Below are 15,554 nucleotides of genomic sequence, written 5' to 3' on the forward strand. Positions count from 1 at the left end.
CACACATAAAAACACACACACCCCGACAAAACAAAAACCCGTAACTAACGCTCACCTATGACAAGTAACAGCTTCGTTGCTACAGAAAACAACTCTAACAATCACTGCCATGGACAGATGAAGAAAAAAGGAAGGAAAAACAAGAAAGCAAGAAAAACATCCAACCAGTCCCAGGAAAAGGACAGGATAGGGCAGGGAGGCCCTAACACCCAGTGGCAAGAGGTTGCTATAGGAACGGTGTCCTAGAGACAAAGACAACTTAGTCCCCTCGAGGTAAAGTTAGGTTCTGGGGGCGGGGGGCGCCTAAGGTCCAGAAACAGCTAGGAACGTGGGAGGAAGGGTCTTCCCCATCGCCCTGACCTCCCCGGCGGCGGCTGCTGCAGGGAGAGAGGGAGTGAAGGAGGAGGAGGAGGAGGAGGAGGAGGAGGAGGAGGAGGAGGAGGAGGAGGAGGAGGAGGAGGAGGAGGAGGAGGAGGAGGAGGAGGAAGGAGGAAGGAGGGAGAAGAACAAGAAGACTCAGACCAAGGATGGGTGAAAGGAAGATGCCCGAAATACCGTCTCTCTACTCCGTCCACGAAAGCAGGGAACTGACGTCTTGGTGAGCAAAGGAGCTTTGGGCTCCCCTGGGTGGGGGCAGATGAGGATGCCACCTAAGGGCTTCAAGCTGGGGGGGGGGGGGGCAGCAGAGCCCAGGGCTGGCCCTGGAGATGGCCTACTGGGGAGGACCAGCCCAGGAGACTAAAGAAAGCCACTCCTTAGCCAGAGGTTCAGGAACCACTTGGCTGTCACTTTCCTGGGACTTATGATAATTCTACCATTAACATGAAACTCTGCTGGCCCAGGACCTGAGTTAGAATCTCTGCAGAGGTTCTTAACCTTTGTGATTTGGGGCAAGTCTCTCAACCTCCATTGGTCTCCATTTCCTCATCTGTGAAAATGATCTCTAGCAGTAATTCTATGATTCTGTTGTGGAAAAACCATGGGGCTTGGAGTATGTTCTATGATGTGATGTAATGTGTATGATAATATGCCTAATATAAGGTCATGCAAGACTTGGTTTCAGTAGTAATAGCCAGAATTTATTTGGCCCTCTAGGGTTTGCAAAGCGCTTTATCAATAACATTTCATTTTATCCTCACAAAACCTACCCTTCCCTGCTACCCTGAAGTAAGTCCCTTTGTATTATTATTATTATTATTATTATTATTATTATTAATAATAATAATACTTGACCACCCCATGCTTCCTTGAAGCAAGTCCCTTTTATTATTATTATCATTATTATTATTAATACTTGACTACCCCCATGCTACCATGAAGCAAGTCCCTTTTTATTATTCTTTTTTCTTTTTTAGTTTTTTTGCAAGGCCACACAGGTAATTATTAAGTGTCTGAGGTTGGATTTGAACTCAGGTCCTCCTGACTCCAGGGCTGGTGCTCTACCCACTGCACCACCTAACCACCCCTATTATTATTGTTGTTGTTAATTCTTGACTACCCCATGCTACTCTGCAGTAAGTCACTTATTATTATTAATACTTGACATAATAATATCATTATGAATAACCAATGCTTTTGGTAATAGTACTAAGAGCAACAATCTCAGTAATAACTGCCATTTCTACAGCACTTTAATCTGAATCCAGTCTAATCAGTCTATATGTAGGAATCTCTCTCCTGGAAGTAATCCTCTAGCCTCAGATTACAAACTTCTTGAGAGGCGCATCCTTTGGATAGTCTCACTTTTCAGACAGCAGATCCCTGTTGCACTTGCACTTGTTCTCTCTACTCTTTTCTGGGTTGTTGGAGGAAACTGTTTTTTGTAGAGAGAAAACTATTTAAAGATTTAGAGCTATTACCACTAACTGCAATGCGCTTTTTTTCTAGGTTTTTGCAAGGTGAATGGGGTTAAGTGGCTTACCCAAGGCCACACAGCTAGGTAATTATTAAGTGTCTGAGGTCAGATTTGAATTCAGGTCCTCCTGACTCCAGGGCCAGTGCTCTATCCACTGTGCCACTTAGCTGCCCCTGCAATGCTTTTTAAACTCCAAAATCACTTTAGAAACTGGGCAGAATGAAAAGTAAGCACAGATTTACATTATTGTTAATGTTCGCCCCTAGTTCTGGAAAAGAACATCAGGAAGGTGATGTCTTGATGACTTGAAAATCATTTGGATTTCGGTGAGGTAACCAGTCTCCCTCTCTCTTCCAGAGCTATTTGAATCCAGTAGTAAAATGGAGATTAGGATGATGGGAAAGGGCCCCACATATAGGGGGAGTCTTTGATCTTTTTTAAGTTAAGGTCTTTCCCAGGTCTCAGTCTGACATAAATAAGATCTGAAATGTCACATTCTTGTTTCCAAGAGAGTACATTTTTCCACTTTGGTAAGGACAGGAAGAGGACTGAGGTTCACTCAACCTTTCTTACGTCCAAGAAGTTTTTTGGGCTAGAAGGAGATCTCTCATACATCTCAGATAAGTGCATTCTAGGAGTACAAAGTTCTTTTAAAAATCTAAGATAAATGCTCTAAAAGGGACAACAACTTGTTTATTTTTAGTCAACTTAATTCTCATCCATTGCTCCTAAGACAAAAGACTATCCTAGATAGTGAGTAAATTTATTTATTCAAGCAAGTAATAAAACAGGGAAGTTATAAAGATTAGGATTTCTAATAAAATATCCAAGAGTAAAAGGGCTCTTTGGTTCAAGGGAATGCATTTTCTATGATTCAAAAAAAAAAAATATATTGAAGAAGGTTATTGGGGCAGCTAGGTGGCGCAGTGGATAGAGCACCAGTGCTCTCAGGAGGACCTTAGGTCAAATCCAGCCTCAAACACTTAATAACTGCCTAACAGTGTGACCTTGGGCAAGTCACTTAACCCCATTGCCTTACAAAAACCTAACCAAAAAAGAGGTTACTGGTCTTTCTTTCACATATATAAACATATGTATACATATATAGGAATACACATTCTATAAATAGACATATACACATGAACACACAGGCTATTAACTGATATAGATGTACACATGTACAAATGCATACATATACGTGTGTGTTAATAGCATTAAGGGAGACTTGGAAAGCCTATTTATGGAAGGTAGAATTTTAGAAGAGACTTGAAGAAATCCAAGGAGGCTGGGAGGTGGAGGAGGTAAGGAAGGAGAACATTAAGTAATGAAAGTTAGCCATTGATAATGCACATAGAGTCTAGGGATAGAGTGTGTTGCTGAGAAACAGCAATGGGGGCAGTACCACTAGATAGAGTCCATAGGGAGGTGTAAGGAGACTGAGAAGATAGGGAAAAACCACGTTATGACCAACTTTAAAAGTCAAAATATCAGGGAGCTAGGTGGTGCAGGGGATAGAGCACTGGTCCTGGAGTCAGGAGGACCTGAGTGCAAATATGACCTCAGACACTTAATAATTGCCTACCTGTGTGACTTTAGGCAAGTCACCTAACCCCATTGCCTTAAATAAATGAAATTTTTAAAAAGTCAAAGTATCCATGGTTATACCTGAGCTTTAAGAAGATTACTTTACACATAAACACATGTATCATGTTCATATGTTATTCCTCATTTGGAATTTTCTTGGCAAAGCTACAGGAGTGATTAGCCATTTCCTTATCCAGTTCATTTGATGGATGAGTAAACTGAGGCAAACAGGAATAAGTTACTTACCCAGGGTCCTAGTAAATGGTTGAGGTAAGATTTGAAATCAGGATTGGAATTTCTGATTCCAAGTGCAGTGCTCTATCTACCTAATAATGTTAATAATTTAACGAACTACAAAAAAAGAAAACATAAATTTTTGTTAATTTTTTTGTCCTTTGTTTTCAAAGAAGACCATGACATCACGGAGGTGATACCATGACAAGCACATGAATTAGATTTGAGTGAGGGGGGGTTCTGTGCTAAGTCACCAGTCTCACTTTCTCCTCCAGAGCCATCTGGGTCCAGTGGCCAGATAGGAATCAGGACACCTGGAGATAGCTCTGAAGGCAAGGCAATCAGTGTTAAGTGACTTGTCTAAGGTCACACAGCTAGTCAAGGTCTGAGGTTAGATTCAAATTCCTGTCCTCCTAACTTCAAGTCCAGTGCTCTGTCCACTGCACTATCCAGCTGCTCATATATGCATATACAAATATATTCATTTATATAATTGTATATACCTATATTTATATATCTTGTAGGTTTATAGCTATTTGAATGGTGTTTCCCTCATTAGAATGTGATCTCCTTAACCAGGAATTAGTTTTGCTTTTCTTGACATAGTCCATGGTATACCTTAGGTACTTAATAAATACTGATTGAGTTGCTGACTTTATTTTTACAGACTCTTCTGATTGCTTAAATGTGTTTATCTTTCTAGGTTTCTCTTGACTCCTATGTTTGCATTTCTTCCTTTCTCATAAGTGCTGTCTGTTCATGAGAATTGCTTAACAATCCTTTATTTGTTGTGCCAATCAAAGGTGGATTTCACCAACTCTTTTGGAGATAGAGAGATAGAGAGTGTTTATCTAAATAGTTCCCCACCAACACAGGTCACAAATGAATTCCTGTGGCCAAAGCTGAAGTTCATTACAGTTACAAGGATTGGAACTCCCTTTTTTTTACTGATTGGGTGGATGGAGGAAACTAGGAAAAAGAGAAGCTATTGATAGTGTTGCCAAAAAAACAAAAACAAAAAACACCAAACACAAATACCAACACATATTTTTAGAAAATTACAGAATGCTAGGAAGTTCTGAAAGAAATACAATTACAATGGCTTTGAAAGCAATATGTTATATTCATTGTATACACTTTAAAATGTAAGCTTACTAAAGAATCATGGTTGTAATATAACCCTCATTTTCTAGTTTACTTCATACATGGAAATGTTTTCCTTTTTTAGTTCATTAAATTTGGAATAAAAAAAATTAATATAAGGTAAGCAAGAGGGAATTGAATTTGTTCATAAATATTTCTCAGTACTATTGTTCTATAAGAAACCATGAATGGGGGCAGTTAGGTGGTGTGGTGGATAGAGCACCAGCCCTGGAGTCAAGAGAACCTTGGCCTCAGGTTCTTAATAATTACCTAACTGTGTGACCTTGGGCAAGTCACTCAATCCCATTGCCTTGCAAAAAAAAAGGAAAGAAAGAAAGAAAAGAAAAAAATCATAAATGGTTGGACTTTAGAGAAGCATGGAAAAAAAATTACAGGAACTGATGCTATGTGAATGGAGCAGAACCAGGAGAATATTGTACACATTAACAACCTTGTGAGCTGATCAATTTTGATGACTGCAGCTCCTCTCTGCAGTTCAGAGAGCTAGGACAACTCTGGGAGACCTGGTATGGACAATGCTATTCACATTCAGAGGATGAAAAACAAAACAAAATAAAACGATAAAAACAAACTACAGAATCTGAATGAACCCTTTTTTAAATTTTTTCTTATGTTTTCCCTTCCTATCTCATGGTTTTCTTTTTTTTCCCTTAGTCCTTATTTCTCATACAAAAAAAGACTAATCTGTAAACATGTTAAACGCAAATGTATATGTATAATGTTCATCAGACTGTTCCCCCACACTGAGGGGAGGGGGTGGGTGGGAAGGGAGGGTGGAAGGAAATTATGTAGCATAAATATGTGTATGCTTGTGGATGAATATTGAAAAACTTCCATAATTATATAATTGGAAAAATAAAATAATAATTGGAAAAACCATAAATGTTTCCTAATTATTCAGTTTCTTCAGCAAAGTGGGAGAGTAAGATAGTCAGATCGCCCATGGCAGGGGGTTAGAGAATGCCAACTATAACCATCTCTGCATAGTCATTGCCCTTTCAATCTTGATCTAGCAGCTGCTAGAGGTTTAAGATATCTGGCCTAGGACGATGCCACTTCCATCTGTCTCTGTCTCTTCCATCACTGTGTATGCCAACCTCATTCAGACAGCCTATGTCCATAATTTTTGTAGTCTAGCTCTGGATGCCATTTCTTTCTCTGTCTCTCATTCCCCAAGCCTGCACCTGTGCTTCCTGGCTAACACCACCTCTGTCTCCTTCTGAACCATCATGAAATGCCTATTTCTTTTTTTAAACTGCTCATGCTAGAAATTTCCCTTCCCAATCAGAATGCCACTAATTGAATGACATGGACAAATGGCCAGCTCACTCATATCCTTCTGAGAGGATACTTGACTATAACCAAGACTAGTGGGGAGGGAGAGTCAGTATGTGACCTGGTGTTCACCGATGATTGTGAACTCAATGGAACCTCTGAGGCTGAAATGCAGAAAAATATGGATTGATTCTCTGCTATTTGTGCAAATCAATAGCAAGAAAACAGAGGTTCTCCAATTGATGCTACTACATCATCCATACATGAAACAAGCAAGTAGAGAAATTCTGAATATTAGATTGGATATTATTATTTGGATAGAGAAATTATGGATAAATTAATTTACCTTGGCAGCATACTTTCTAGAGATGTGCACACAGATGATGAGGTTGATGCATGCCTTGCCAGACCTAGTGCAAGTTTTGGGCCACTCCAAAGAAAAGTGTGAGCATATCATACTGCTTCCCAAATTGAAATTCTCCAGAGTTGCTATGCTGAGCTCATTGTTGTCTACCTACAAAACCTGGACAGTAGACCAGAGCTATGCCAGGAAATATAATCGCTTCCACTTGAAGTGTCTTAGGAAGATTCTGAAGATCACCTGCCAGGAGAAGACCCCAAACATTGAGGTCCTTTCTGGAGTTAAACTGCCAAGCATTCCGACCTTACTACAGAGAGTGCAACTCCAATGAACTGGTCATGTTGTTCAAATGCCTACTGGCTGTTTGCTTAAAAGACTATTTTATGGAGAACTCATACATAGTAGGAACTCACACAGAAGTCAGATGAAACCATACAAGGATAGCCCTCTAAAGAAATGTGGAATTGATTTGGGGCATGGGAGCTAATGGCATGGCATGCCTGCATCAAAGATGGTGCTGTGCTCCATGAGCAAAGCAAAATTGCAGTAGCCCAAAAGAAACCTGAGATGTGCAAATTTAGAGACAACTCCACTCCAAATGTTCATGGGGACTATTTGTGCCTGACCTGTGGAAGAACCTTCCAAACTCCTGGTGGCTTGATCAGCCACAGTTGGACACACTGTACCTTGACCCTGATATAGTAAGTGTCATTTAGGTCATCTTCGAGCAAGAAGGATAAGTCAACCTACCTTCTGAGAAGTTTGAATAATTATCTCTCAACAGCTAAAATTATCCTCAAGCTATGTGGGAACAAATGAATAGTCCATCCACAGATTTGCCTCTTTATGCTTTATATAACTGCTAAAATTATCTTCCTAAAACACATATCTGATGATATTATTGCCCTGCTCAGGAATTTAAGGCCTTCCATTCTCAGAGATGGCTCCCATATAGATTTTCAATCTTGTTTCATATATACTGCACAGTTAACTATTCCCTAACCTAACTTGGATGCTCCTGAATCTGCTGGGGCCATCCCTTATTCCTGGAATCTACTCCTTCCTTTTCTCTGCCAGTTGGAATTCTCTTTATTCAAGGTCCATTTTAGATGGAATCTCCTCCATGGAGATATCCCAGATCCTGCAAACTGAAAATTATCCATCACTTTCTATATATTTTACCATGGTTCTCTCTTTTATTCCTACCACTTTCATTTTTGTCATATTTTAACACATTATTATTATACATATTTATTATATTATAATATTATATTATTTATTATTATATATAAAATATAAATAATATTATATGTTATATTTTTATATTATACATGTATTATTATTATATACATTTATACACATTCATAATAACAGTTAGCTCTTATTTTGTTCCTTAACACTTTATATATATATGTGTGTGTATAAATATGTATATACATATATAGATAGATAGATAGATATTGTGTGTGTGTATAAAATCACATTTGATCCTCCCAACAACCCTGTGAAGTATGGGCTATTCTCCCCATTTACAGATGACAAAACTGAGGTTGAGGGAGGTTACGTGATTTGCCCAAGGTCACACTCTAAGTGAGGTCAGATTTGAATTCAGACCTTCAGGACTTAAGGTCTAACACTCTCCACACCACATCACCTCTTCTGCCTAATTGTGACATTCCTTCACCAGTCCCCTCCCCATTTGATTGTTGGCCCTTTAAGGAATGGGATTGAATTGTTTTTTGTCTTATAAAAATAATGACTTCTAAAACATTGCATACCCTAACAGCAACATGGGAGTGATGATCAACCTTAATGGACTTGCTCATTCCATCAGTGCAACAATCAGGAACAATTTGGGGCTATCTGAGATGGAGAATACCATCTGTATCCAGAGAAAGAACCATGGAGTTTGAACAAAGACCAAAGACTATTACCTTCAATTTAGGAAAAAAAGTTATCTTACTATATAATTCTGCTATCTCTTATACTATATTTTTCTTCCTTAAGGATATGATGTCTCTCTCATCACACTCAATTTGGATCAATGCATACCATGGAAATAATGTAAAGACTAACAGACTGCCTTCTGGGGGGGGGGGGGAGTAAGATTAGGGGAAAATTGTAAAATTCAAAATAAATAAAATCTTACAAAGTAATTTCTACCTTCCCAAGGTTGTTGCAAGGATCGACACACATATATCACCATATATAATAATAACTAGCACTAGAAAAAAGAAGGAGCAGGAGGAGGAGGAGGAGGAGGAAAAGGAGAAGAATGGAGAAGAAGGATGGAGGAGAAAGAAAAGGAAGCAGAAGGAAAAGGAGGAGAAAAGGAGAAGGAGGAGAAGAAGAGGAAAATGAGGAGAGATGAACAAGAAGGAAAATAAGGTGAAGATGAACAAGAAGGAAGGGAGGAAGAGGAGGAGAAAGAGGAAGAAGAGGATAAGAATAAGAAGGAGGAGAATGAAGGAGATGGAGGAGGAAGAGAAAGAGGAAGAGGAAAATGAGAAGAAGAAAAGTTATAATAACATATATCATACATCTCAACTCATTTGATTCTCATAATAACCCAAGGAGTTAGGTGTTATTATGTATTGTTTATTCTCATTTTCAGATGAGGAACCTAAAGTAGGCAGGGGTGAAGTGACTTGCCCAGGGCCACAGAGCTACTAAATATCTCCAGTCTTCTTGTCGGAGGTCCAGCCCCCTATCCACTGCACAACCCAGGGGGCTCTAACCGACTTTGTATTCTCAGTACATAAAGCAGTGTTTATAACAGGTGCTTAATGGAACAGAAAGCTAAGTATTCATGGCATTTTATGATTTCTATATGTAAAGAGCTTTCTTCTTAAAAAGCCTATGAGATAGGTAGAACATTTTATTATTTCTGCTTTTTCAGAAGAAGAAACTGAGGCTCCAGTATGCCCAATGACTTGCTCATGACCACACAGGAGATCCCTGAAGGAGGGTTTTAAATCTGGTGTCTTGTCTTTCACTCTGTGGTCTACTACCTCTCAATACCAATGCTTGGCAACTCCTTGCAGGAAGCAAGAGGGGCATCTCCCCTTCCTTGGATTCTGGGTCATTGTCCAGTCCTCTCCCTTCCTCCCATACCTTTATTGTACATAGTCAACCAGATACTATGTTTTCCAGGTACAGAGAGAAACTCCCGACCAAGTGCTTCCGAAGTTCCAAAAAAGGGCTTAAGTTTCCAGATGCTCTGGGCAGCCAGCATTGGATCTTCCTTAAAAGTGGTATGGATGACTTCCGGAAAGGTAATGCTCCTCCCTATAAGAACATCATGACTCAACAGATGAAAGAGCCCTTCTTACCCCTCATTTATCACAAACAAGATCTTTCTGTCCAGAAGGGGCAGCCAAAGTTAATGGAGATCTCAGAATTCTTTTCAAAGCTCTCCCCATCCCAGAAAAGTCATCAGAAGATCATCGATAAGATTGATTATGCCCTGGCTCAGCATCCTTTGGCTCTGTACCCCAACTTGGAAGAAAGTTTGCCTTTAGAGGTAACTACCTTGTTCTTGTTTTCCCTCTACTGCTTTGCATGTTCCAGGGTGGTTACTGTGGCCTTTGCTGCTTCAATGGATGGATGGCCAATTTCTCTGAAGGGAGAAGAGAGGGAGAAAAGAGTTTTTAGACAATTTGGGTCATACATTCTTCTCGTCTTTGCTGCTATTAAGTAGCAGCAATCATACTCTTCATTCAGTAGATTTTTCCTTAAAAAAAAAAAAGAGTTTCAATTTTTTTTTGACTGGGGGAGTCAGGGAAGGTAGGATTTTTTCCCACAACTTTGTTGAAAGCTGATGTCTATAAAGCATTTTATAGTTTACAAAACTTTTTCCTCACAAGTAAAGATATTGCCTCACAGGTAAAGGTATTAAATAATAGATAACTAGGTTTCTTTTCTTTCTTAAAAAAAGAGGGGAGGCTAGATGGTCCAGTGGATAAAGCACAGGCCCTGGAGTCAGGAGTATTTGAGTTCAAATCTGACCTCAGACACTTAATTACCTAGTTGTGTGGCCTTGCGCAAGCCACTTGACCCCATTGCCTTGCAAAAACCTAAAAAAAGAAAGATAAAGAATTTATTGATAATTTTTGCTTTTTCAGCATCTTGATTTTCCCTATATCTCTCCTTTCTTTCTGGAGCACCATCTCTTATAAAAAATGATTTAAAAAAAAGAAAGAAAAAGAGAAAGAAGAGGGGAAAAATCAGCAACACAAATCAATACATCAGAAAAAATCTGATATTACATGTAATATTCCAACCCATAGATTCCTAGCCTCTACAAAGGGCAAAGGAAGGGATCTGTTCTTTGGGATCCAGGCAGTCCTTTAAAATTTGATAACACATGGGGCAGTTAGGTGGTGCAGTAGATAGAGCACCAGTCCTGGAACCAGGAGTACCTGAGTTCAAATTTGACTTCAGACACTTAATAATTACCTAGCTGTGTGGTCTTGGGCAAGCCACTTAACCCCATTGCCTTGCAAAACCCCCCCCCAAAAAAAAAAGTTACTCTAGGTCCTGGGACAGGATCAGTAGGAAGGAAAGACTACAGGAAAAAAAATTGATAACACTTTATTTCAATTGTTTTGTGACTGTTCTTTCCAATATATATTGTAGTCATTGTGTATATTGTTTTCATGGTTCTTTTTATTTCACTTAGTATCACTTCACATAGCTCTCTCCCATCATATTTGTCATCTTCTTATAGCAATTGTATTCCATTACATTCAGGTGCCATAATTTGTTTAATCATTCCATATTTGATGAACATTTCAATTGTTTCTGATTCTTTGTTACCACAAAAATGTTGTAAATATTGATTTCCAGTTTGTCTATGAGTTCTTATTAAATAAGGAGCTCTTGCCAAGATAACAGGTTTATGTAATGATTTATTAAGTTTGGTTATTTCTCTTCCTTGATTCTCTTGCCTTGTTTGTCAACCTTTCCAATAGCTTTAGAGTTTTCCATTGTTAATTGCCTTTATTCTACTTAATTATGGAATTCTTTTCCTTATGTTTCCCTTCTTTTGATTTCTCAGTTAGGTTGGTTAATTCAAAACCTCCCTCCCTCTTCTCCCCTCCAACAAATTCATTGAATTTTGTTTCTTTTTCTATTCCTTTTCCTCAGGCGAATTTACCTTGTTCCCTTTATTAATTTCCTTCCATTCATTCTTTGATTTATGTTTTATTTATCCATTCTTTAATCTCTGTGTTCTTTATGTAATTAAAACTTTTGAGATGACAAGATCAAGCTCCTTCTTTTAACCAATTTCCATGTTACTGCTATTGTAGTACTTGCTCACCATCTCTTTTCTTATTGTGCCTCATTCTTAGAAGCGGCAATTCAAAAGGAGAGTAAAAAAAAAGAGAATTATGTCCCATGACTGAAAGTACCCTATTATGTGGTTCAATTCCATCCACTGCCCTCCTCTCTTTCCCTTTTGCCACGTAATCTTCTCTTTGGACTCATGTACTTTCACCCTTTGTTTGTCCCTTTCCTGGGGCAAGATGTTGTCTGTGGGAACACCACACTCTTTCAAGAGAAAGTGGTCTCCTTATGAACCAGCTTCCCACAACATTAGACCCATTTCAAAGTCCCTATTTCCCATTATAAATATACACTTCTTCTTTCCTGGGACTAAAGGACAAAAGCTAAGACTGCTCTTTTCTCTGTCACCCAAGCCTAAGTGAAAATTTCTCAACCAAATCTATCAAGTGGTATGAAAACTTTTACTTGCTCCATTTCTGATGTGGGCCAGTTTGTCTTTTCTTGGGCAAACTGGTTTGGGAATCACCGTATATTATAACACACCAGACTTACTGTGGCCTCTTCATAGCTCGATCCAGAACTCTTGAACAAGAGATTCACTTTAACCTTCATATTAACAGGAATTACAGGAGTATGCCACTTCCCAGCTCCCAAGCATGATCTTCATTGAATTCACCTGTTCCCTTATTGGGTTAAGACCTCCCTGTATTTCATTTCCCCTGGTTTCAGTCTCCCATTCTCCCATAGCATCTCCTTTTTGCTGAGACTAGAAGGGATCATCTTTGGCCTTATTCACCCATGGATTTGCTTATTATGTATCACACATTCCCTTTTATCCTTTACTTCCCCACTTTCCACTTATGCAAGTTCCCATTTTTGGTATTGTTTTTATTATTGTTTAAATTTCGTTCAGCCCTTTGGGAAACCTTTTGGGATTTTCTTGGCAAGGTTCCTGGAGTGGTTTGCCATTTCTTTTTCCAGCTGATTTTATAGATGAGGAAACTGAGGCAAACAAGGTTAAGAGATTTCCCAGGATCACACAGCTAACAAGTGATGGAGTTGAATTCAGGAAGGTGAGGCTTCTTGATTCCAGACTCAGCACTATTCATTGTGCCACCTAGTTACACAATTTAATTCCACAAAATACATCAATTTACTAGTTGAAGGAGTTGTGGGGTTTAAGATCTGTTAAAAATAGTATTTCAGTCCTGTTCCTAATGGTTATCTTCTCTTATCTCTTTAACTTCTACTTTCATAACCCTTACATACAATTTTTCTCTTATTGGTCTTGCTGTTTTTTAAGTCAAAGGTTAGTCTTTCTCTTTTGGTTTAAAAAATTGTCAGTAGAGATGGGCAATTTATCTCTTTACTTATTCTTAGCTTGGTCATTCTATTTATTGACTTTTCTTGTATTTCTGTAGTTTGGAGTATTTGCTCCAAATACAGAGCAAAATCATCTGCTCATTTCTGTTTTTGTTTTAGGGGGATTATTTTTTTTTGGAGGAATGCTTCAAATATCCCTCTTTTATTGAAGGTCTTTTCTTTCATTGATGATTAGGTTCAGACTTGCAGAGTAAGTCATTTGGGGTTGCATCTTGAACATTATTGATATTTTTTAATTATTCCATGCTTTCTAGTGGGTGTTGAAGTTCTTTTTCCTGGCTGTAGGCAGAAATGGTTGTTTGTCATTAGGATTATTAAATTTAATAATTCTATGTCTGGCAGTTTTCCCCCTAGAGATGATTTATGATTTATGAATTATTTTGTTTTCTACATTCAGAAATTCTGGGCAGTTTTCTTATATTATTTACAGCATTATGGTTTTCAGATTTGTCATATTCTTCTGGGAGACCTGTAATCCTTAAATTTTCTCTGAAAATTTAGATCAATGGTTTTTACCATCCCTTCCACATTCTGCAGAAGAAGGCATTATACTTCAAAAGAATTGCAACTGATCTTGAGATTTGATTGGTTTAATCAGGGGACTAAAGTTTAATCAATTAGCCCAATATGTTCTTCTTATGTTCCCTACTGTGATAAATGCTAGGGGTACAAAAAGAAACAAAAGGCAATCCCTGTCCTCAAAGAACTCATAATCTAATGAGACAGACTTCTTGTGAATAATTATGCACATCTTTTCAGATATACAATAGGCACTAGAATATAGAGAAGTTGGGAAAGGCTTCTAGTAAAAGAATTTTAGTTGAACTTATAGGAAGTCAGGAAAGCCAGTAGGCAAAGAGGGAAGAGTATACTGGGAATGGGGTACAGCCTGAGAAAATACCCAGAACTGAAAGGTGAAGGTCAGTGACCCTGGATGGAAGAGTATATGTTGGGGAGATGGGTTGGAGGAAGATGTATTATTAGCAAATCACTTGGGGCAGCTAGGTGGCACAGTGGATAGAGCACTGGCCCTGGATTCAGGAGGATCTGAGTTCAAATCCAGCCTCAGACACTTAATGGTTACCTAGCAGTGTGACCTTGGGCAAGTCACTTAACCCCATTGCCTTGTAAAAAGACAAAAAAAAAAAAAACCCTAGCAAATCACTTAACCTCTGTCTGCCTCAAGGTTGTTATGAGGATCAAATTAAATAATATTTGTGAGGTGCATACCACAATGATCAGTTCATAAGAAATGTTTTCTTCCTTTCCTTCCTTCCTGCCTTCCATTGTTCTGACTTCCTTCTCCCTCATAATATCTTGCTGCTTCAGTTAGACAGCTTTGCCTGCTCTGTGAGTGATAGGTTAACAGTAAAAGGTGTAACTTCTTAAAGCACTAATAAAAGGGCAGTTTCCTTCCTAGTAACTTAAAATTGATTTCTAGGATTTCCTTACTAAATATCATTGATACCCACACATTGATCGAATTTGCTTTTCTTCAACTGCACCAACTACTAGATATGCTCTGGGTCAATTTTCCTTCACTGTTGCTTCCAAATTCATTAGAAATATGGTCATCAAATATAAATTACCCAGGAATCTCATCTATTGATGAGAACTGCTGGAAAAACTGGAAAGTAGTCTGGAAGTCATTGGGTTTAGATCATCATTTTATATCTTATTCTATGATAAAGTCAACATACATCTATGAATATTAAAACTTGTATCAAACTAATTTGAGAAGAAACTAAATTTTTACAGCAACTGGTATGGGATGAATTCTTAACCAAATAAAGGATAAAGACAATTACTAAAAATAAAATAGATAACTTTGATTTTTTGCACACACAAAAATAACATGTAGGATATGAATGAGATGTATCAAGTTGAGGGGGAAATCTTCATTAAGTCTGATAAGAATTTGATATCTAAGATTTATAAACAGTAAATTGAAATATATGTGGCCAGAAACCCTTCCAATAGAGGAATATTCAAATAATATAAACAATTCTCACAAGTTGTACAAATAACAATCATATGAAAGAATGTTCCAAATCACTAATAATAAGAAAACTGCAAACTTTTACATTTTAAAAATTTGACATTAAAAATCTAACCTTGTTTCTGTTGTTGCCATTGTTCTTCGGTATCAAATAAATGATGACACGACTTACCAAACTGGCAGAAATGACAATGTATATTAGTAAATTTGGTTGAGTTGTGAAGAGACAGGCCCAATAATGCAATGTTAGTGAAGCTATGAAATGGTACAGCAGTTCTGAAAAACACCTTGGAATTTTGCAAATGAAAGAACAAAAATATTAATATTCACTAATCCACAGAATCTATTGTTAGACATATGTCATATGGAAACTATTGATAAAAAGAAAGTCTCCAATATTTGTAGCACTT

General features: G+C 38.1%; 1 protein-coding gene across 1 annotated transcript in view; it reads left to right on the forward strand.

The window, feature by feature from the left end:
- Positions 1-478: 478 nt before the first annotated feature.
- FAM47E (family with sequence similarity 47 member E) overlaps positions 479-15,554 on the forward strand; it is a 44,372-nt gene continuing 29,296 nt past the window's right edge. Inside the window, exons 1-2 of the mRNA XM_074228485.1 lie at positions 479-598; positions 9,627-9,996. Of these exons, the coding sequence (XP_074084586.1) occupies positions 528-598; positions 9,627-9,996 (441 nt within the window). The 5' untranslated portion in view covers positions 479-527. The remainder of the gene's footprint in view (positions 599-9,626; positions 9,997-15,554) is intronic.

This window comes from Macrotis lagotis, chromosome 3 (genome assembly GCF_037893015.1).
Source record: "Macrotis lagotis isolate mMagLag1 chromosome 3, bilby.v1.9.chrom.fasta, whole genome shotgun sequence".
Taxonomy (NCBI): Eukaryota; Metazoa; Chordata; class Mammalia; order Peramelemorphia; family Peramelidae; genus Macrotis; species Macrotis lagotis.